General features: G+C 51.7%; 1 protein-coding gene across 8 annotated transcripts in view; it reads left to right on the top strand.

The window, feature by feature from the left end:
* GRIK4 (glutamate ionotropic receptor kainate type subunit 4) overlaps nt 1–20,586 on the top strand; it is a 410,580-nt gene that overhangs the window by 329,242 nt on the left and 60,752 nt on the right. For 7 of the 8 annotated variants that reach the window (XM_059415269.1, XM_059415287.1, XM_059415233.1 and 4 more), the window contains 2 exons: nt 935–1,042; nt 7,356–7,559. In XM_059415269.1, the coding sequence (XP_059271252.1) occupies nt 935–1,042; nt 7,356–7,559 (312 nt within the window). The remainder of the gene's footprint in view (nt 1–934; nt 1,043–7,355; nt 7,560–20,586) is intronic. The other variant, XM_059415278.1, reaches the window with a different exon arrangement.

Here is a 20,586-nt window from a genome sequence, read left to right as displayed (position 1 = left end):
TCATACAAGAGGTTCCACTGAGAAAACAAACCATCTAAACACCCAGTGAGGTTGAGTTTAGGTATAGGCGACATTCTAGAAAGGAAACCTGTCAGTTGGGTGTTTTTCCTGCTTAAAGGGAAGACAGTGGGGAAGAGGAAGGAAAATAGTGTCAAATATATTCTCACAAGGACCCAGTGACGTTTCTGGGATTATTTCCATTTCACAGATGAGCAGACACACTCAGAGAGGGCCAGTCAGCGTTCGGAGGTTATGCGTTGGGGATCCATGCTCCTGGGGCCGGGCTGAGAAATCTAGCGTCGAGCTGGTACAGCCAGGATCTCAGCTGGCTCTGAGGAGAAGGCGGGCAAAAATTACCACCCCCGCTGACAGATGGGGGAACCACGATTCAGATTTAAGTAACCTGTCTAGGTTCTCACAGCTAGTGAGCGCGTCAGCCAGGACAATGACCCGGGTCTTCCCTCTTCTGGTTCATTCACCCACTGAGCCCCTCAAACAACATTCACTGAAGGGACGAGTGTCTGTCAGTTCTGTCCACTCTACTGTTCTGGTTCTTATGTAGGGAATCAGAATTATGGGCGGTAGGCTAAAACAAAAGAGCTTTGTGTCTTATTCCTGCCTTCAGGTAATGCAGTTCCCCACGTTTCGTTCCCTTCCGTGTGAACGAATGTCTCGGAACTTCCCTTTTTCAGCACCCCCCATCTTCCCGGACCCCCTCAACCCTATGGAACGGTAACCCTGCCTTCATCCAGCCCCTCTCCATACTCCATTTCCCTGCCTTCTTCTATGGCTTCCATGTGGTTCGGCCCGAGGGAGGGGACTGGCCTCTCGGCTCCTTCCAACCCTGGAGGTCCGCCCACGACCTCAGTAGCCCTGCTCCCCAGCTGCCTCCTCACCCCATTCCTTCCCAGCCCTCTCTCCTGTGTCTCCTCAGATCGGCCAGTGGCACGTGGCGGACGGGCTCAGCATGGACAGCCGCCTCTATGCCTCCAACATCTCCGACAGCCTCTTCAACACCACCCTGGTTGTCACCACCATCCTGGTAAGCGGGGTGGTCCCGGGCCTCCCAGCTGCAGCTCCCCGGGGTGCCTCCTCCAGCTCCCAGCGCACCCGGGCTTCCCAGAGAACGCGAGATGGGAGCTCTAATCACAGCGCCGAGGCCAATTTATGACACTGTAATTACACGCAAGTTGCTGTTTCATATGGAAATGATATTTGATGAGTTCCAGAGCAGCTGGGGAAGAGGGATGGAGTGCAGAGACATCCCAGTTTGTGGATGCCTCTTCCAGGGTCACCCAGACAGCCAGGGTGGCTGTGCCTGGCCCAGGGAAGGGGACCTTCTGACATGACGGTGGGGGAGGGGAGGAGCCCAGCAGGGGACTAGATCCAGTCTGACACCATGGCCCCACTCTTTCACAAAAGCCTACCTCGTTTGGTGCCTACTGTGTATAAAATATGCCCCCTCCCAGTAGATCCCCAAATTTCCATGGGTTTTTATGGCTTGTTTCTTCATTTCCAGATGGTCAAAAGAATTCTCCATCTATAGAGTAAGGAACCATCTGCCTTTTTTATTTGATTCAATTCTCGTCAACAGTTACCAAAGCCTCCTCCCCATGGGTCAGGCACATTCCCAGAGACACAAAGATGAGTAAGACATGGTCTCTAGCCTCAAAGAGGGTATGATTTAGTAGACAGCAGGGGTCAAATGCATTCATGGCCAAGGTTGTCATCTTCTTCCCCTGTAGAGACCTCATGTTTTACAAGATTTATCAATTAACCCAATGACATATATTAAGCAATAATTAGTTTGTTCCTCTCCCCTCACTCTTCCCCTCTGAACGAATCAAAAGCGTATTTGCCTGCCTGGCGCAGTGTCTTATCAGCAGGAGATAACCACTGTAGCCACGCTGATATAATTCCAGCCCAAAGCAGAGACTCGATGCACTAGTTAGTCTGCTCAGCCTTATCATTGCTGAATGCACGAGGTCTGCAAATGCGTCTGTTTCTTTAGGCTTTTTGAGATAATGAAAGAGCTCGGGGACTTCCATCCCTACCTTCATGAACTCCTGGGGCACAGGAACATTAGACTGGAATTCTTGATCTACTGTGGGCAGAATGCAATCAAATTCAGGAAAGAGGGGCACACCTGCCACTCTGGGAGTTGAAAGAGGGAGGGGTCCCATCCCATTAGGAAAGTCAGCAAAGCTTCCTAGAGAAGAAGGGGCACTGAAAACGGGCTCCAGAAGACGGAGCGACGGGGAGGAGAGATGAATGAAGGACAGCATTATAGAGTGTTTAGGAAATGCTGAAAAAGGCAGCTTCTCCAGGAAATAGGCCTTGGTCGAGAGGGGAAAGGTTGAGACCAGAAAAGTGGCCTGGGCCCATAGTGCTTCAGGACCTGGATGCCGTGCTGTTGAGTTTCCCCCTTCATGTTAGGAAACGGAGTCACTGAGTATTTTCGTGAATTTATTTAGTGACTCTTTGGGGGGCACTGCTGTACACTGGGCACTGTTGTAGGTACCCGGGAATGGACAGAGCTGGAGGAGGGGAGTCAGGGTGCCGGAGCATAGGTGTCCGTGTGGACGTGACTGAACTGGGGAAATCCGGAGCAGAGACCTGTTGGGCGGAGGCGGGAGCCACGTGGCTATCTGGGAGAGAATATTCCAGGCAGAGGCCAGGCTCAGAGGGAAGAATGGAAAGAGCGGTTCCAGTCCCGGGGTTTTGTCACTTCCCCTCTCAACTCCAGCCTTAGCTTCTCTGAACCAACGTGGAAAGGCCAGAAAGATTGGGGGTAGTGGTGTCATCACGGCCCCTCCTCAGGTCTGGAGGAGCCTGGCGGACCTGGGTGATGGCGAGCTGATGTCCCGGCTGAGCACGACAGTGGGGACTGCCCTCCCGCCGATTTCTCTACCTCAGAAGTGCTTCTTGAGTCTGTCCCTGGCTGTCTGTCCCCAAAGCCCATCCCCCAACTGAGGCCCATGTCCCTCTTTCACCTGAGCGTGACCTCCCTGGAGGCTCCCTTCTCCCTTGCTCAGTCTACCGCCCATAACACTCTCTACCACTTTGTGGGCATGACCTTTCTAAGGGGGACCCACTGCCCCTGCACTTGGACTAGAAACCCCTCATAATCAGGCCCAGCTTGCTGTACCCGGTACCTGCTTCCTCTCCACGTGACTTGGGCTCTGGTAGTCCGGGACTGCCTGGCATTTCCTCACCGTATCATGCCATTGCCTGCTTCTGCACATGCTGTTCCCTCACCCCAGAGTACCCCCTCCCCCAATACCCGTTTCTCTCCGGAATTGCCTGTGCACCTTTCAAAGCTCTTTTGAGATGTTACTTTTTCCATGAAGTCCTCCCTAACCTGACTCCTGCCCTCTCCCCATCTCTAGCACTTTGCCCACGCTTCTGTTGTGGTTCTTTCTCCTGTTAGAGGTGGTTGCTTCCGCCCTACTCCCCTTCTAGAACGAAAACTCCAAGAAGATTGGGGTTCCTGGCATAAAGTGGGAGCTCAGTGATTGGAATTTGAATATAGGAGTTTCTTCCTCCAGGGTAGGGAGATGTCCCTTAAAAGCCAGCCAGAGGCTGTGAGGGACGTGGGGACATCACTGGGTTGTATTTCCTGCCTCTCAGGGGCTGGACTCAGACGGTGCTCAGAGTTTTGGCGTGAAACCACAGGGATGCTGAGACCACGGGTTGTGCTTCTAGATTGGGAAAAGCCATCTGACTCTATGTGCGCGTGTGCATGTGTAAGTTCACATGTTCATATATGCACATGTGTGTTCGTAAAGGGCGACAGCAGGGCTCCTCTGTGTCAGGGGACATTTAATAACACAGTAAGCAGAGTTCAGACACAGATTTTGCCTCGTGCGTGTGTGTTTGAGTTGGCGGCTACAAGTCAACAACTCTCTCCAGGAATGATTACCTTAATTTAGTCCCTGGGGACCATTTGTGGGTTATCCTTGGCAAGTGGTAATCCAGAAGGGCTTATCCCTTAAAACTCAGCACACATCCCTGTTGTCTCCTGTTCCTTCGGGGGTACGCCTGGGACATGGGAATGATGTATTTGCACAGAATTAGCCGGAGCTCTCACTCCCTGGGCACTTACTGTGTGTCAGACCCCAAGTTAAACATTTTGCCTGTGTTACCTCCTTCATTCTCCCAACGCTCCTGCTGAGACAGGGGCCCTGCTCCAGGCCAGCGTGCGTTCCCATGTTCTCCAAAGTGCTGGTGAACCCCAACCTTTCTGATATTTTGAGTCTGTCCCCTGCTGTCTGTCCCCACCTGTCTCTCCCTCCAGGATTAGTCTTTTGTAGGCTTACTTTGAACATGTCAGTGAATTTTTCCATTACCATGAGAGTACGGAGTATCTGGGGAGAAGAATTTCATGAAACTCCCAGGGTTAATTAAAGATGACTAGGGGGGCACCTGGGTGGCTCAGTGGGTTAAAGCCTCTGCCTTCGGCTCAGGTCATGGTCCCAGGGTCCTGGGATTGAGCCCTGTGTCAGGCTCTCTGTTCCTCAGAGAGCCTGATTTCTCCTCTCTCTCTGCCTGCCTCTGCCTACTTGTGATTTCTGTCTGTCAAATAAATAAATAAAACCTTTAAAAAAAAAAAAAACGATAGACTAGGATGTTACCAGTCCAGGGTTGGGATGCCCAGCTAAACACTATTCTTCAGCGCTTCTCCCTCAGTCCATGAGTACCTAATGCTGGAGCTAGATGGGGCTCCCAAAGAAGGGGAAGAGTCCATCCAGGTCCCATCCAAGGAGCACATCCTAAAGGAGAACTGGACCCCTGTGGGGCCCTGGCGGTGAGTGTAGTGGGAGTTCTGAGAAGTGAGCTGGCCTCAGAGGAGGTGATGGGACCCCAGAGACAGAGGTGAGTTAGGATAGGCAGAAGAAGAGGAGGGCGAGCACTTGAGGCAGAGAGAAACCATTGAATCAAGGACAGGATGTGTGGAAGGCAGAGTCTGGCCTATCTCACTGACACAGCAGTGAACTTGGTCATGAAGCGGAACCACATCACCTTTGACTCAGAGCTCCCTCTCCTTCACAGACAACATTCTGTCTTCTCTCCCGTTTCCCACCCACATAATCGCTCTCCCATACCATCCCCTCATGGCCTCCGATCTGTCTGACTCTCCATCTTCCCCAACCCAACACGAGCTCAGCAAACCGGCATTTCAGCACCTCCGTCTCTTACCTTCTAACACAATCCCCACCATGATGCTCAGCCCTCCCACCTCATATCTGTCCCACACCCAGCTGTCCCTGTAATCCCTGCTCCCAGCTCTCAACCTCCCAACTTCAGCTGGGCCTTGGCACCCCCTGGGCTCATGTCTTGTTCCTTCTGTGTCCTAACCCCTGAGCAGATCTGTCAAACCCTTCTGCACACCAAGTCTTCAGTCCTGCCACCAACCCAACTCTGGGGACTGACATGGATTCCCTGCCCTCCGTCGCCTCCCTTCCTCTCTGTATCCCACGTCCATCGATGCTTTCACCTCACCTCCAGGCCCGCTTCCCAGCATCACTCTCACCTTGGCCCTGTCCCCTTCCACAATGCCCCACCAGCTAGCACTTCTCTTGCTCATCTCTCCATCTGCGGGATCCTTCCCCTCTGCTACAAGTATACCCACATCCCTCCTATCCTCCGATACCATTGCCACCCCCTTGCTCATGCCCAGCTACCCCTCCAGCTACCCTCCAGTTTAGGGGATCGTAAATCGTGCTGTTGGTGGACACTAGGGGAGTCCTTCAGCCCTGTGGTTTGCAGACGGGGGAGCTGAAGCTGCAGGAGAGACATGGCCAGTAGCCGTCAGGTGAAGAGGTCATCTGCCTGCCTTCCTTTGTCCCCTAACATCTCAGAATTCTGGTCCCTTCTCTCATGTACCTCTCATTTGCTCCCCATTCCTGCAGAGTCCTGCCAGCCCCCCTGAACCTGCCTTGGAAGGGTCGCCAGCGACACCTGGCCCAGGTGCCCTTCGCAGCCCTGCTTCCTCTCTGTGTGGGAATGTCTGCACTCTCCTTCCCCCTCCTCACCTCCTTGGCTTTCAGTGGCCACATTTTCCTGATTTTCAGCTTTTCTGGCTACTTCTGCTTTGCCTTTTTCTTGGGCAGCTCTTCATCTTCCCACAGTGGAAGATCAAGGTCTTGTCCCTCTTCTGTCCTTCCTCAGGGCTTCCCCCTCGATGGCCTCACATGTCCGGCAGCTTCAGACACCCCCTCGGTGCAGAAGCCTCCCAGGCCCTGCCCTCGTCTTGCTCTCACTTCCCATTTGAGGCATTCAGCCAGGACTTCCTCCTGGACAGCCTACCAGCACCCCACATTCAACATGTTGCAAGTCCTCTTCCTTTCCAAACCATCCCTGTGGGTGAGGTTGCCGTCCTCAGTCATCCACTCAGGCCCCACAAGTGTGAGGGCCCCTACCCTCGATGCCCCACAGCCCCTGCTGTCCAGCCTGACCTTCTCGCTGTCTCTTACAGCTCCCAGTGCTCCTACCCAAGCCAAACTGTGGCTCAGGACTCAGTGTCTCCCATCAGGAGACAGTCCGGCCTTTCCCCCAGGTGTTCTGTCTTACAATCTGATGTCCTTAACCCTTAAGTCTTGCAAACCCTCCCTGCTTCCGTTCCGTGTGTGTACGATGTGTCTCCACTTTGTCCTGGCTTCCGAGGCCCATCGGACCCTAACCCATCTAATTTATCCTCGCAGCCACCCCCGCACACAACCCACACTCCAGCTGAGAGGAGGATCCATTGTGCCCTGAGGAGGCCATGCTCCTTCTCACTCATGATCATGCCTTGGGTCTTGCCTTTCCCCTGTCTAGGATGCCCTCTGCTCATACCTCCCCCATCCATCTTCCAGGCTCCTCTGGCCCAGCTTGGATTCTGTCTCCCCTGTAGAAACTTCTCTGGACATTTCACCAGAGAGCCCCATCCTCCTTCCCAGAGCTCTCATGGCTAGATGTGCTCTGCCTTGGGTTGCAGCTGGTCCGTGGGTGTCTGACACTGCCTTGCTGCGTTGTCGGCAGCCTAGTATCTTGTGATGTCCTATGATAAGTCTGTGTGCAGTAGACAAGAGGAAGGGAAAGGCAGAATGGATGGAATGGGGGGTAAGGTTGGATGATGACCTTGAACAAGGTGGAGGGTCTTCAGCTCAATCCTCTGTGCACTGGGGACCCTTGCGTGGTCCTGGTAAAAGAAGTGCCTCGTGGTTGGAAGGAGAGCTCCTTGCCACCTCCAGAGTAGCCCCCGTTACGCACATCACTCCCCTCCCCCCCCACCTCGGCCTTGGCACCCCCATCCCTTGTGGCTGAGACACCAGGAACAAGATGAGAATGACAGCTGCCCAGTTTTGCTGCAGGAAAACCCGTATTTAATGCTGAAGGGGAACCACCAGGAGATGGAAGGCAATGACCGCTACGAGGGCTTCTGTGTGGACATGCTCAAGGAGCTGGCAGAGATCCTCCGGTTCAACTACAAGATCCGCCTGGTCGGGGATGGTGTGTACGGTGTTCCTGAGGCCAACGGCACCTGGACAGGAATGGTCGGGGAGCTGATCGCAAGGGTAAGGAGAGGGGAGGTGATCTGGACTTGGAGGTGGGCCAGGGAGGGAGGCAGAAGGGCATAAGGTCGTACCATATACTCATGAGCCATCCACGTATTCAGTCCATCATGCATTTTTCATGTAGTTGTCTGTTGCACAAATCTTTTCTGAGCTGACACCAAGCCAGGCACAGCTGGTACACATCGGTGAACGAGACCACCATGGTCCCTGCCCTATGGCTCTCCCAGCTCAGCACCTGTTCCAAGTAATGGAGGTTTTGGCCAAACAACATGGATTTGATTGTTTGGGGTCCATTTCTGGAAGAGCCTGGTGCTTTTGTGTGTTCTGATGATTTCACTGCTCAGTAGTATCCCCTGACAGAGCTTGGACAGGCCTGGGAGAGCAGAAGGCATCACATCCTTTGACTTTGACACTGGAGAGGTGCTGTCAGGGGAGATATAGTAAAATAGCAGGGGGAAAGGGATGGACTGTCAGAGCAATTGGTCACGGTTATGGTTATCTTGCTTCTCGTCTTATTGTCTGTGGTTGTTAATGTGCTGTTACAGACCCAGAGTCAAGGTGCACTTGGATAGGCTGTAGGTTTCCAGGGTAAGTGTGGGGACTTGGTTAAGATGCAGGTGAGCGTCACAGAATGTCAGTCATTTGCTCAGTTAGAGCAGTGATAGAGAAAGTTCTTCCAGGGAGAATTCTCTTGTTTTCTTGGTACACACTATTAACACCCGTAAAAATTAATTAAGTCATTACTGATTCAGTGTCCACGTTTCCATAACCGAGTTTTTGTGGCCAGAGTCCTGCTGATGGGAATTCTGTGCAGAGAGCTCAGACCTGGGTTCCTAGCGCGACCTTGAACCAAGCCCTCTCCCCCTCTGTGCTTTCCAAGTGCAGAAGGAGCCCCTGCAGGGCTTCTGCAGCCTCTCTGTGAACACCAATGTGCAAGGTGCTTTACATACATTATCTCTAATCCTCTTTAAACATAGCTTTTAGCTAGTTGTTATCCTCATTTTACAAACGAGCCATCTGAAGCTCAGAGGGCTTGAATGGCTTGTCGGAAGCCACAGGTTAATATGAAACGGGGTCGGGATTTGAATCTGGATCTGTCTAACACCAGGACCCATGGTCTTCCCCCCACCACCCACCACTGCAGCTGGACTGTGATGTCACGGAGAAAGGTATCCTTCTGTCCAGGCCCTTCCTGTCTCCTTCCTTTTGATGGTTCCTCCCTCCACATCTCCCTTCCCTTCAGTCTGACTTTTTTCTTTTCATTCCTTCCTTCTTTTTTTCCCCCCTGCCCTTGCTCTCTTGAGTTAATATGATTTTAACTCTTCCTATGTACTGCACTTGGGACGTGGGAAATTTTTGTCATCCTAGTGTTCAAGGATAAAAATGTTAGGCTGTTAAGAAAGCTATCCTTGGCGGTGCATCATGAAATGGTCTATCTGGACATGAGCATGAAAGATATTGAAGAGCAGAGGAGGAGGGGTGCTTAGAAAGGGTGGCCTGGCAGGAGAGACAGCATTTGCAATGACCCGGCGGGGTACATGGCCAGACTTGTGCAGGGAACTGTGAACGCTCCAGTGTGAGCTGATTTTGAAGTGAGGCCTTGCTCCCAGGGAGACGTTTGCACACAGAGGACTGATCAATCAACAGAAGGCTGCAGAAGGCCTAGAAGGAGCCCTGGGAACATCTCACAGGGGCAGGGGTTGGGGGTGAAGATTTCTTCCGAGAGCTGTCTGCTCTCTTTGAGATTCGAGCCCATCCTGCCAGCGATGCCCTTGCTTCAGCACAAAAGGACGCGTGTGCTCCTTCTCCATTCAGCCCCAGAGCCCCTCCTGGAACAGATTTCTGGTTTGCATCTCGCCCTGCAGCCCTGTGGTTAAACCCCAGAGAGCTGACATGCCGAGCCTTTTCCTCCTCCTCTTCCCAACCAGCTTGGTCACCTTGAGCCCATTGTTTTCAGCACCCTTGGGCTGCCTGGTGACGGGTAGGGTGATTTCAGGGATGCCAGAGTTAGTGTACAGCCAGTCCCCTTATAAGCCCCCTAAGGAGCATTGACATAGGCCGGCAGGGAGAGGAGGGGAGTCTGAGGCTCAAGGACATGCATTTCCATACCAAAGGACTTAGGCTATCAACCAGGGATCCTAAAAATTCCGCCCAGGCGGGCTTTCAAGCCCAAACACTGCTGCTTTGGTCTCATCAAGACTTGGCTATGTAATATTTTAAAAAATATTTTATTTATTTATTTGACACAGAGAGATCACAAGGAGGGAGAGAGGCAGGCAGAGAGAGGGGGGAAGCAGGCTCCCCGCTGAGCAGAGAGCCTAATGTGGGACTCCATCCCAGGACCCCGAGATCATGACCTGAGCTGAAGGGAGAGGCTTAACCCACTGAGTCACCCAGGTGCCCCACTGGCTATGTATTACTAATTAATTAATTCCTAAAATCATTAATTCCATAACCACTTATTAGTTACCTTCTGCTACTCAGATGCTGGAGATACAGTGGGGGACAAAGTGAACATGGACTCTGCCCTCATAAATCTTACCAGTGAGAGATGGATGTTGATGAGAGATCATATTACTATATAATTTCCAGGGGTGCCTGGGTGGCTCAGTGGGTTAAAGTCTCTGCCTTCTGCTCAGGTCATGATCCCAGGGTTGTGGGATTGAGCCCCTCATCGGGTTCTCTGCTCAACAGGGAGCCTGCTTCCCCCTCTCTCTCTCTGCCTGCCTCTCTGCCTACTTGTGATCTCTGTCTGTCAAATAAATAAAATAGTTTTAGAAATCAAAAAATTATTACTATATAATCTCCAACCATAAGTGCAAGTGAGGCAAAGTAGAAGGAGCTATGGGAATGCATCGGAGGGCAGCGGGATCCCGTCGTGGGAGTCAAGACGGCCGGGGAGGGAAGTCTTTTCCCTTTGGAAGAATAGGCCCAGAGGCTGCTGAATGCCGGGGGGGTTGGTCCTGGGCAGGACTGGGTGATGCAGGGACCCCACGCTCCCCAGGTTCAGGCTTTGATACGCCTGCCAAGATGGTCCCCGTGGTTTACGATAGTCCTGAAGCCTGGATCCATCCTGTGTGATCAGACAGGGACATTTCAGAGGCTGGAACAGCAGAGTCTGGAATGTTCTAGCCAGAAGAAACTTCCGAGCCCACCACCCCTGAATCTGTCCCTTCTATAGTTGAGGAAACAGGCTTGGAGAGGTTGACGATCACATGGCTAGTAAGTGCAGAGTCAGCACTGTAAGCTCGGATCTCTCTGACTTCAGCACTCATGGTCTCAGAGGACACAGATCCTGATGCTAGATGGACCCAAGGTTCCATTTCTGGTCACCTTCTTCTGAGCTTCCGTTTCTGGTCAGCTCCTTCCGGATGTGCTGAGTCTCATTTCTCCTTGGCTGAGGTTCACTCCACAGAGGGTCACATTCCCCATGCTTCCGGGTTGTGCCCCAGAACCCATGGCCACCTTCAAAGAAGTCAGATCCTGAGGCAACAGTGACAGCACCCCTAGAGCCAGCCACGGTGGACGGGCCTAAGCCGCTGAGTCACCTCCCTGCCCACGGCCTTGCCTGCAGCCAGATGAGCCCGTGCAACCTGGGTCCCAGGAGGCCCCGCGTACTCCTGTCTCTCAGCAGCCTCGGGAAGCCTCGGGGCTTGAGGCTGGAGGCACAGGAAGAAGGGGTGAGGTGGGGCTCCACGAAGGGTCAGGAGGAGCAGACGGTAGGCTGGGCCAGCCGGGAGGGTGGAACGCCATGCTGGCAGGGCCTCAGCCACTAAGGAAGTGATAGAATGTGCTGTGGATTGTGAGGACACAGCTGCTGTGAGGCCACCTGCCTGGGGCCACAGGTAACACTGAGCAGAAGTCCTCTTTTTTTTTAAAGTAAGTTCTAGGCCCACCGTGGGGCTTGAACCCCGAGATCAAGAGTCCCCTGCTCTACTGACTGAGCCAGCCAGGCGTCCCTCAGGAGTGATTATGACTAGGCTCATTGAGGCATACCAGGTGTCTCAGTGCCCCTTTCTTGGCTTAAGGAAATGGCCTTCCCCCATTCGAGAAATGAAACTAAGCCAATCATGATGACAGCTAAGGGTGTAAACGATTGTTTATAGCATCACACCAGGGTAAGTCAGAGATTTCTTCATGGGGGTGTACCGGTTCTGGGCCAGGGCCTCCGTGTCAGGGCTCAGGGCTTGTCCTGCAGGCACTTGTGGCTTTGGGGAAAGAAAACGTGCAGAGGGGAAGGCATCCAGCGTGTGTGTGTGTGTGTGTATGTGTGTGTGTGTGTGTGTGTGTGTGTGTGTACATGGCTGCCCACCAGCTTCCCCTGGACAACTAGCAAGGTGAGGACAATTAGAACTGCAGCAGGAGAGAAGAAAGCTGGACATAAAGGGGGACCACACACCCCACACGGGGGGTGGAACCTGGCTAAGAAATCTCTTCCTTTAGAGTATTTGAAGAATACAGCAGCTTCCCGCACATGTGAGTGAGACGGAGAGCAGTGCCGAGGTGTGGACCCTCTCCTGTGGGTGTTCTAGAGCCTCTGAGTTCATGTCCATTGTCACCTGCTGACCCAAGGCCTTTGGGCCCGGACACATGGCGTATTAGTTGCAGAAGAGTATTCGAGCATGTTTACGGCATCTGTTTGGAAATCACCAGAATCTGTCTCTTGGCACAGATCCCGTGACAAGTGGGTTCCCATCAGCTGGACCAGGTAGATGGCCTCTCATGCCTGTGCTATGTTTGAGCAGCGGAGAAGAGAAGGGTGACTCTTTAGGGAGGCTGTTGGGTTTGGTTTCATTTTGCCTGAGTCAGAGCTTTCTCCAATGAGCCCGCAGGCCTGCCCACAGTGATGGCGTGTGTCGGTGGAGGTGTATTTGGTAGAGAGGAGGGGATGGACTAGAATAGTGTGAAGTGGGAGGTGCCCCAGGAAATGTCTCAGGGGTCCTCCTGTAGCACTCCAATAAACTTATTTAGAGTTTTCTTTGAAATTGTTCGAGACGTTCAGATACAAAGATGACTAAGACAGGCCCCAGGGCACTCTTTGGTGAGGACTGTTGGCTGAAAGCACGATGAGAAAGACAGTGATGGGAAAGAGCAGGGTACATAGAGAGAGGGCTGGAGAACAGGCTCCTAATTCTGCTGGTGACATCTAGGAGAGACTCTTGGAGGAGGTGACACTAGACCAGTATCTCTAAGGATGAAGAGAGGTTGACCAGACATGCAGGGACATGGAGAGAGAAGAGCATGCCGGGAGGAGGGAGCACGAGATCCTGGGCCGAAGGTGCATGGATAGTTTCCATCTTAGGTTAGAATATCCAAACGGATCGTGGTGGGAAATGAGGTTAGGAAGCAGACAGTGGTCATTGATGAAGGGCCCATGTGTCCTCCTGCGATGTGGAGCAGGGACAGCTGATGGGGGTGGGGGTGAGACAGTAGCAAGGAAGCCATGGAGAAGGCTTTACTGTTGCAAGAGGTGGTAAGAACCAAAAGTAGCTTGGGCGTTCAAAGAAGGTACACATCCAAAGGCTATCTGAAAGGTAACAGTTTTTCTTCTATACAAAAGAATATAATCTTTTTAAAAATATATGTTTTAAAAAAACAAAATATCATTTATTGTTCCAGCATCCAGTAGTACCCCTGGTTATCATTTTAGTTTCTCATCCCTCTGATTTCTTAACAAATATAGATACTTTACAGAAGTAACAATAGCAATGGGGTCATAGTGGACGGGCTGTTTTGTAACCTGTTGAAAACCCCTTAATAGATCAATCTTCAGGACTCAGGGACCAAAAGAGTGCGGACAATGCAAGAGGAGGGCCCCAGTAAGAAGACTCCCAGATCTCTAACTTGGACATCAGGGTAGATGATACTGCTGATCTTTGAGGTGGAAAATTCAAGAGAAAATCAGGGTGGGAGGAGAAGGGAGAACGAATTTCGCTTTGGAACTGGGAACTTTGAAATGCGTTCTGGACGTCCAGGTAGAGGTGTTCCTCAGAGAGCTGGCTACCGTGGGCTCGGCGCGCTGAGGCAGTAGCTGCTAGAGTGCCCCGTGAGTAGGAGGTTGCTGCTGACGCGTTGAGGGGGGAAGAATGCCCCAGGGGAAAAAAAAAACACATCCCCAAGAGGCCACAGAAAGGGAAAGGATAAAGAAGTTTTGCAGCCCTTGAAAGGAGGTACCGAAAAGCATTTCTCAGATTTAGCAGGATGGGAGTCACTGGCTGGAGCAGTCCCAGTGCAGAGCTGGACTGAGATCTGATGGCCATGGTCAAGGCTGATGGCATGGTCTTTAAAGAAGCCTTAGCTTTTGTGGGGAAGCGGAATGAGGGGTTGTAGCCAGAGGGAGCTGTGGAGCAGAGGGCTGGCATTGTTGCTTCAAGTGAACTCACTATGGGAAGGGCTGCTCAGAGTTCAGAACTGAGCACAAGGCCTGGGACAGAACACAGGGTGGGGTTCACTGACACTCCAGTGTTCCCATGGCAGCAGATAGCTGGGGAGCAGCACGGCCCGGGGTGTTTCTGTCCAGGGTGCTGTCTCAGTATTGCTTCCCCTTTGTGCCATGATTTCAGGTCTGAAACCACTTGCACAAGCACTCATGCTTTACTTTTCACCACGGTGCTATCAAGTAGGTACTTCTATCCCTGTTTTACAGAAAAGCAACCTGAGGCTTAGGGGTACAGAATGATTCTCCCAGTGTCCCACAGCCGGTGAGTGGCGGGGCAGGGTTAGGCTTAGGCTTTGAGTCCTAGTAGTCCACGCTGGCACACGACCCCATCCCCCTGGAAGGGCAGCCTCGTGAAGACACAACTGGCATTCACTTCAGAGATGCCCTTCTAGCCGGAGGTTTTGGAGGGTGCCTGGGACTTGGTACCCACATCTGGCTCTGGCCCATGAAGGGATTGCACTCCATCTGGAACGTAAAAGATCTGGGCAGAGGACCTCCATGATGCCTTCCTGTCTCACTCTGCTTGGGTGAGGCATCCTTGTTGGTAAAGCCCGGAGCACTGGTATCCTGAAGGGGAGGAACTGCATTTCACATCCATAGGACCCAGCTCGAAAGCACATTCAGGAAGAGAAAGAGTCTTCCTCTAGTTTCGAAGTGCAGAACCATCCACCCTGTTGGCATTCAACACCATGTTGGCAGAATGGCATATTAGGTTCAAAGAGAAAAGGGCTTTGGAAGGCTTAGAATCAAGGCTCATAAGCCTTTGACATCAAATTGCTCTTACCAGTGACATTTTGATAAATTAAGTGTAAATGAAGCTGAAATGCCTCGTTCCATTTCCTCTACTGGGCCCCTTTGAGAAAGGATTGAGGAGCCAGTTTGCCAGAGACCTGGTGGGGTGGGCCGTGAGTGGCCTTGACCAATGGGGAAGGCTGTCCAGAGATATTTTGCAGAGCTAAAAAAAATACCGCAGCAAGTCCCCTGGGATTGCTTTTCACCATGAAGCCAGAGAATATTTTAACTGCAAATAGGTCATAGAATTCTGTTCTTTAAAAGAAAGATGCCAATCCAAGGGGCTAAAACTCTGTGTTCAACTCTTACCCCCATGCAGCAGCCAGGCTCAGGGAGAATTTTACTCTACCTTCCCCAGGAAGACCTGCTTTCTGAATTTCCTCAAATCAGGAAGAGATGGGCTTCAGTGATCATTCACTGACTCATTGATAGATTGATTGATTCATTCATTCGTTCATTCATCAAAGTTCACTCTCTAACAAGCACTATTTGGATGTGAACAGCTGCCAGTAAGGAGTCCAGCATCACTTTAAGAGGCCGACAGGTAAAGCAAGAATTATGGTACAGGGCGATATATTAATAGTGATGGTAATAATAATGATGATGATGATGATGATAATAATGGCTGACATTTATTGTTTCCTATGAGCCCAGCACTCTTCTAAGCACTTGAAACACTTGACTGTATTAATTAACTCCTTTAGTCCTCACAACAAATGTTGCATATGAGGAGACTGAGTCACAAAGCTGACAAGGAACCTATTTAAGGTCAGGCAGGTAGTGAGTGACAGGGGCAGGTCTGGGAGAAGTATGGGCACATGTGAGCGGGGAAGGGCTCACCAAGGAAAGGACGTAGTAAGGATGGAGAAGGATCATCTTGGTAGAAAAGACTATCCTTGGTGCAGCCAAGGCCGAGATACAGACCAACCGGTGTGGGCGGTTCTGTGTGGCTGCAGTCAGACACGAGAAGGAGCAGGGGAGAGTAGGGTTATAGGCAGGGCCCGTCGTGATCAGATTTATGAGTCTGGATATTTAAGCGTGTCCAGAAGACTTACGGGGAGCTGTTGAAGAACACGGTGGTCTGTTTTGTTCGAAGATGGGAGTGCCTTAATTGGCTTTGGCTCCTGAAGGTTCCTGTGGTAGCAGAGAGGGGAGTGGAGGGGACAAGGGAAGACCAGATGTGGGTGTACTCATTAGGCATCTGTCCCATGATCCAGGTGGACAGATGGCCATCGAGTCAAAGCTGTCAAGCCATGGTGGGGGCAATGCCCAGGAAAAGATGGTGATACGTAGGGACTTCAGCATTTGATTCTAGGACCTGGTGAGGGGTTTGGGCTTCCCTTCCTGAAGGCCTTTAAGTGCAGGTTTGGGTACCTGCCTCTCGGGGGAAGACGATGACTGTTTGACTCTGGGAAAGGTCCTTTCTGGAAGAGCATCTTGCGGGAGGCGTGTCTTGTCGCCATGCTGGCTTACGACTCCCAGAGGCTTGGGAAGGGAGGAAATCCATCTCGCCTGGCTCATTATTCACATACCATTGTCCTAGAGAAGAAAAGGGCCAGGGTTCTGGACCACATGTTGGGCTACAGCCGCCCCCGCCCTCCCTCTCAGCAGTGCCTGCTTTTACGCTGCTCTGTCTCATTTCCAATTCTCAAAGCTGCTTTCCCGTCACGCACCTCCTTTTACCTACCTGATAAAAAGCTGATAAAGCGGTCTTGAGACTACAGCCACACTCCCCTCCTTCAGAGACGACTGTGTCAGCAGCCACCAGTGCAGTGGGGCTCTCCTGTCTACCTCCGTGACTGCTTCCCTCTCCCCGTTCAGGAGCGCCCTGCCTGCACCCCGCAAGACGGGGCCTGCAGAGCCACAGGCCGAGGCAGGGTGAGCCCCAGGTTCAGCAGATGGTTCTGCCAAGGCCTTCAGATGTCCTCCTTCTCCTTGCTCCCCTTGGCCGTATGTGTCTCCTCTGCTCCAGACACTTGGTGACATCTCTGCTTAGTTCAAAGCTGAGTCCCCAGGAGTGAAAGACCGTAGGAGTATCAAGGGCCAGGCACAACACAGGAGCTCCTCTTGCTGCCCCGCAAGGGGCCCGCGAGATGCAGGGAGTGACTTTGGCCGAGTTTTCCTGTCCTCTGTGTCTGCTTGCTGGAATAATGGGGAGGAGGGAATAGACTTGCTCCAGGAAAATGGCAGTAAGGGAGATGGCTCTGAGTGGCCTGCTGGAGGGGGACATCTGGCTGACACTTATATCCTCAACCCCCTTCTCCTGGAGGTGGGTGATATTGTAACTGCTTCCTTTTTACAGACTAAGAACTCACAGCCTCAGAGAGGCCAACACCTGGGAGTGCTAGATTTTAAAACCAGGTCCCTTCCCTTTAGGAGCTTCCCTTTAGGGGCTCTCCCTTTAGGCTCTTCTGCCTGCTAGAAGGGCAGGCAGAGAAACAGAAATTATTTTAACACAAGATGGTATGGGATAAGTCCTAAATTAGATATACGAAGTACATCATACTTGAATAGCAACATTGGAGGCAAAAATGACTTCTGAAGGAGGCTGTTGGGATGGATTCTTAGTGGAAGGAAGACTAGCAGCTCCTTGAGGGCAAGCACGGCATCTTACTCATCTAGACCTCATTATGCACCCAACTCGGTGCCTGGAACACAGCAAAGCATTACGAAACAGTTGCTTTGAATCCTACAGAACAAGGCGCCATGCACTAAGTATTCCGTGCATAAACTTAGCGAGATCACCCCTCATCCTTTGATGCTGTCTCTTGGTGGCAACCCAGCTATCAAGCCAAGGCTTAGAAAACCAGACTATCAATCAAATAGTCTGAATCAGCTGTGTAGCACTGTGTAGGTCACGGTGCTAGGGGCCTGGGACCAAAGGGCAGACCAGATTTGGTTCCGTCTTTGGAAGGTTACCGTCGTGGTGATGTAGAAGTAGGGGGAGCACGGGCACATTGAAGAAATGTTTGCTCCATTGTGGCCACAAGAGATGTGAGTCTGTGGCTAGGGGAGCCCCAAACCAGGCAGGACCAAGTAATGACATTGTACACCACTGCGAAGGTGAACAACTTAAATCCTTCTGTCCCCTAAAGCAGTCTTCAAAAGCGTGAGGGGCAGAGAAGCTCAGCCCAGATTCAAGAAAAGACCTCAGGGCTCTGCCTCCCTGTCCTTCCAACCCTGTGGTCGTTCTCTTCCACAAGAGGGGAGTGGATGTGGGTATGTCCGGGGGCCGGGGGAGGGTGGAGTTCAGCCGTGTTCACAGCTATGTCAGCTGCTTCAGACTGGGAACTCCTCCAAACCCCATGGGCTTCTAGAAGCAGCCCGGGAAATTGTCAGAAGGCTCACTTCTTGGGAATTATTTCCGCCGTCCCCACGGAGTCCAGCTGTTAAGGGGAATGAGGGGTCCGCAAAAGGAAATGGAAATGTATTAATTAAGGCATCTCTAAAAGCCTTCCAAGAGATTGGCTTGCTGTTTCACAGAAGAGACAGGCAGTAGGGAATTGATTTGGGGCAGGGGTGGGGAAGGAAGCTATAGAAGAGGGTATCTTATTATCTTCTGAGGGTCCTCTGGTCCTAACTGCCCACCCACACGGCAGAGCTGAGATGTATCTGCAGGCTCATTCAGGCTCTGGGCTCTAAGAGAGCTTTCAAGAACTCCAGTTCAGTATCAGGCACTTAACCTCTCTTTCAGTCCCCAAAGCATATTCTTGTTCACCACCCAATTCTAATAATTCAGTTCCTGATTATTCTTCAAGCCGAGTCTCTCATATAGCTAACCCCAGTCCTTGGACTCCCCTTTACCCAGGAATAAGAAACTTATCCCTGATAAAGGGACCCAACTCGTCCTGATGAGATATTCCCATCCTCAGCCAATATTACCTGCCCCTGGATGCACTGATTCAACATCAGTTGTGGCTTCAGGTTGGTAAGGCACAGTCTTTACTTCCACTGAACTCACATGCTGTATACATGGAACCTCCAAATACAGTTGCACAGCAGCCCTCACGCTGCTTGCCAAGCAAGTACTGTGATCTGAGCCTGTAACTACCTGTATAGATCATCTTCTTAAAGAGAGAGCCTTTTGTTGGCCAAACCACATGCCCACTAAATCTACTGGGAGGGCGAGCTTTTATATGTCATAGCATGGTCCCAACCACACTGGGAATGGGACTGGGTGTGTGAAAATCATGCGGCCATACATGTGATATATGCAAAATAGAATCATACAAAACTTTGTGGGAACACAGAGAAAAGGGGAAAGAGTTCGTCCCCAGGAAGCCAGGCAGAACTTTGGAGCAGAGCTAATGATAATAATAGCTGTCGTTTACTGACTCTACTCCTTGCCAGGCATTTGTCATATATCAGTTCCTCTCCAACAATAATCTGGAAGGATAACTATTATTATTTATATTTTATAATGAAGATGCTGGGGTTGGCCCCAGCTTAGTGGAGAGGCTAATTCAAGGTCACACAGCTAACAAGGGATTGATCTTGAATTCAAAGTCACGGCTGTCTGACATCAAAGTCCACAGTCATTCTAACTCACTGAGATGCCTGAAAGGGAGGTACAGTCAAGTTGGACCTTGATGGACAAGTAGGAATTTGACAAGCACCAGGGGGAAAGATTCGCAGGCGGGGAACTGTGTGGGCAGACGTGGCATCTGAAATGGTTGACAGCTTTAAGGAACACAAGTCATGCACTGTACTCTCTTCCCAGGCTGAAGGGAGGTCAGTAGCTTGATGCTGGTGATGCCTGAGAGGCACATCTAGGCCAGGTAATGAGAATGACCGTGAGGAGTTGGGACTGTGTTTTAAAGACAGTAGGGAGCCACTGGCATCTGTAAGCAGGATTGGATCCTTAGTGTAGAAATGCGTTGTAGAGCCCTAGTTCTCAAACTGTGGTCCTTGAGCCAGCAGCAGCAGCATCACCCAGGACTTACCCGAATTCCAAGTTCAGGGGTCCCATCCGGACCTACTGAAGCAGATACTCTGGCATGGGGCCCAGCAGTTTGCCTCTGAACGGGCTTTTCAGGCAACTGTGATGCACGTTCAAGTTCGAAAGCCCTGGTTGGTGATGTGTGGGCACGCGTCTCCAATTTAGGAACCACTGGTGCCCGTGCCTCTCCACTTTGAGAACCATCAGTGCCCATGCAGCTCAGTAGACGGATGGCATGGGGAGGCCCTGGAAGCCACAAGACCAGTGTAGAGACTACTGAATAATTCAAATGAAGACGTGAATAATGGTAGCAGCACGGAGAGTTGAGTCGCGGTAATGGATGAAGCAGGCTTTGCGGAAGTGAAATGGATGGGCCTTGGTTATCCAACGGGGAGAGAGCAGGGAAGGGAGGGTGACGGCAGACTCCAGGCTGACTCCCGCCCTCTGATTTGGATGACAGGTGGCTGGTAAAGTCATGAACTGAGAAATAGTACAAGGAAAAAGAATAGCTTTAGGTGGCAGAGATGTACATGACATGAGTCTGAGGGTGAGAAAGACCAGAGGTCATGGGGAAAGGCCAGTGGGAGGGCAGAGCTGGGCCTGCTCTGCCTTTGGGAGTCACTGGGATACACACGGTAGAGAAATGGAAGGACTGGCTGTGCTCATCCCTGTCCTCACACCCCTTTCCTGCCCCTCGGGCCCTCGTGTAGATCCTGCTCTGCCAGATGGGAGCCATGAGGGCAAGTCCCCCAACGTTCCTGACCACTGTGTCTTCATCCTCAAAATGGAAGTGCTAGCGGCCACCTCTGAGTTAGAGTATGAATCAGTGACCTACAGTCTCGGCAGTGTGCCTGGCA

This window comes from Mustela nigripes, chromosome 1, assembly GCF_022355385.1.
Source record: "Mustela nigripes isolate SB6536 chromosome 1, MUSNIG.SB6536, whole genome shotgun sequence".
NCBI classification, from domain to species: Eukaryota; Metazoa; Chordata; class Mammalia; order Carnivora; family Mustelidae; genus Mustela; species Mustela nigripes.
This window is presented reverse-complemented; position numbering and strand designations above follow the sequence as displayed.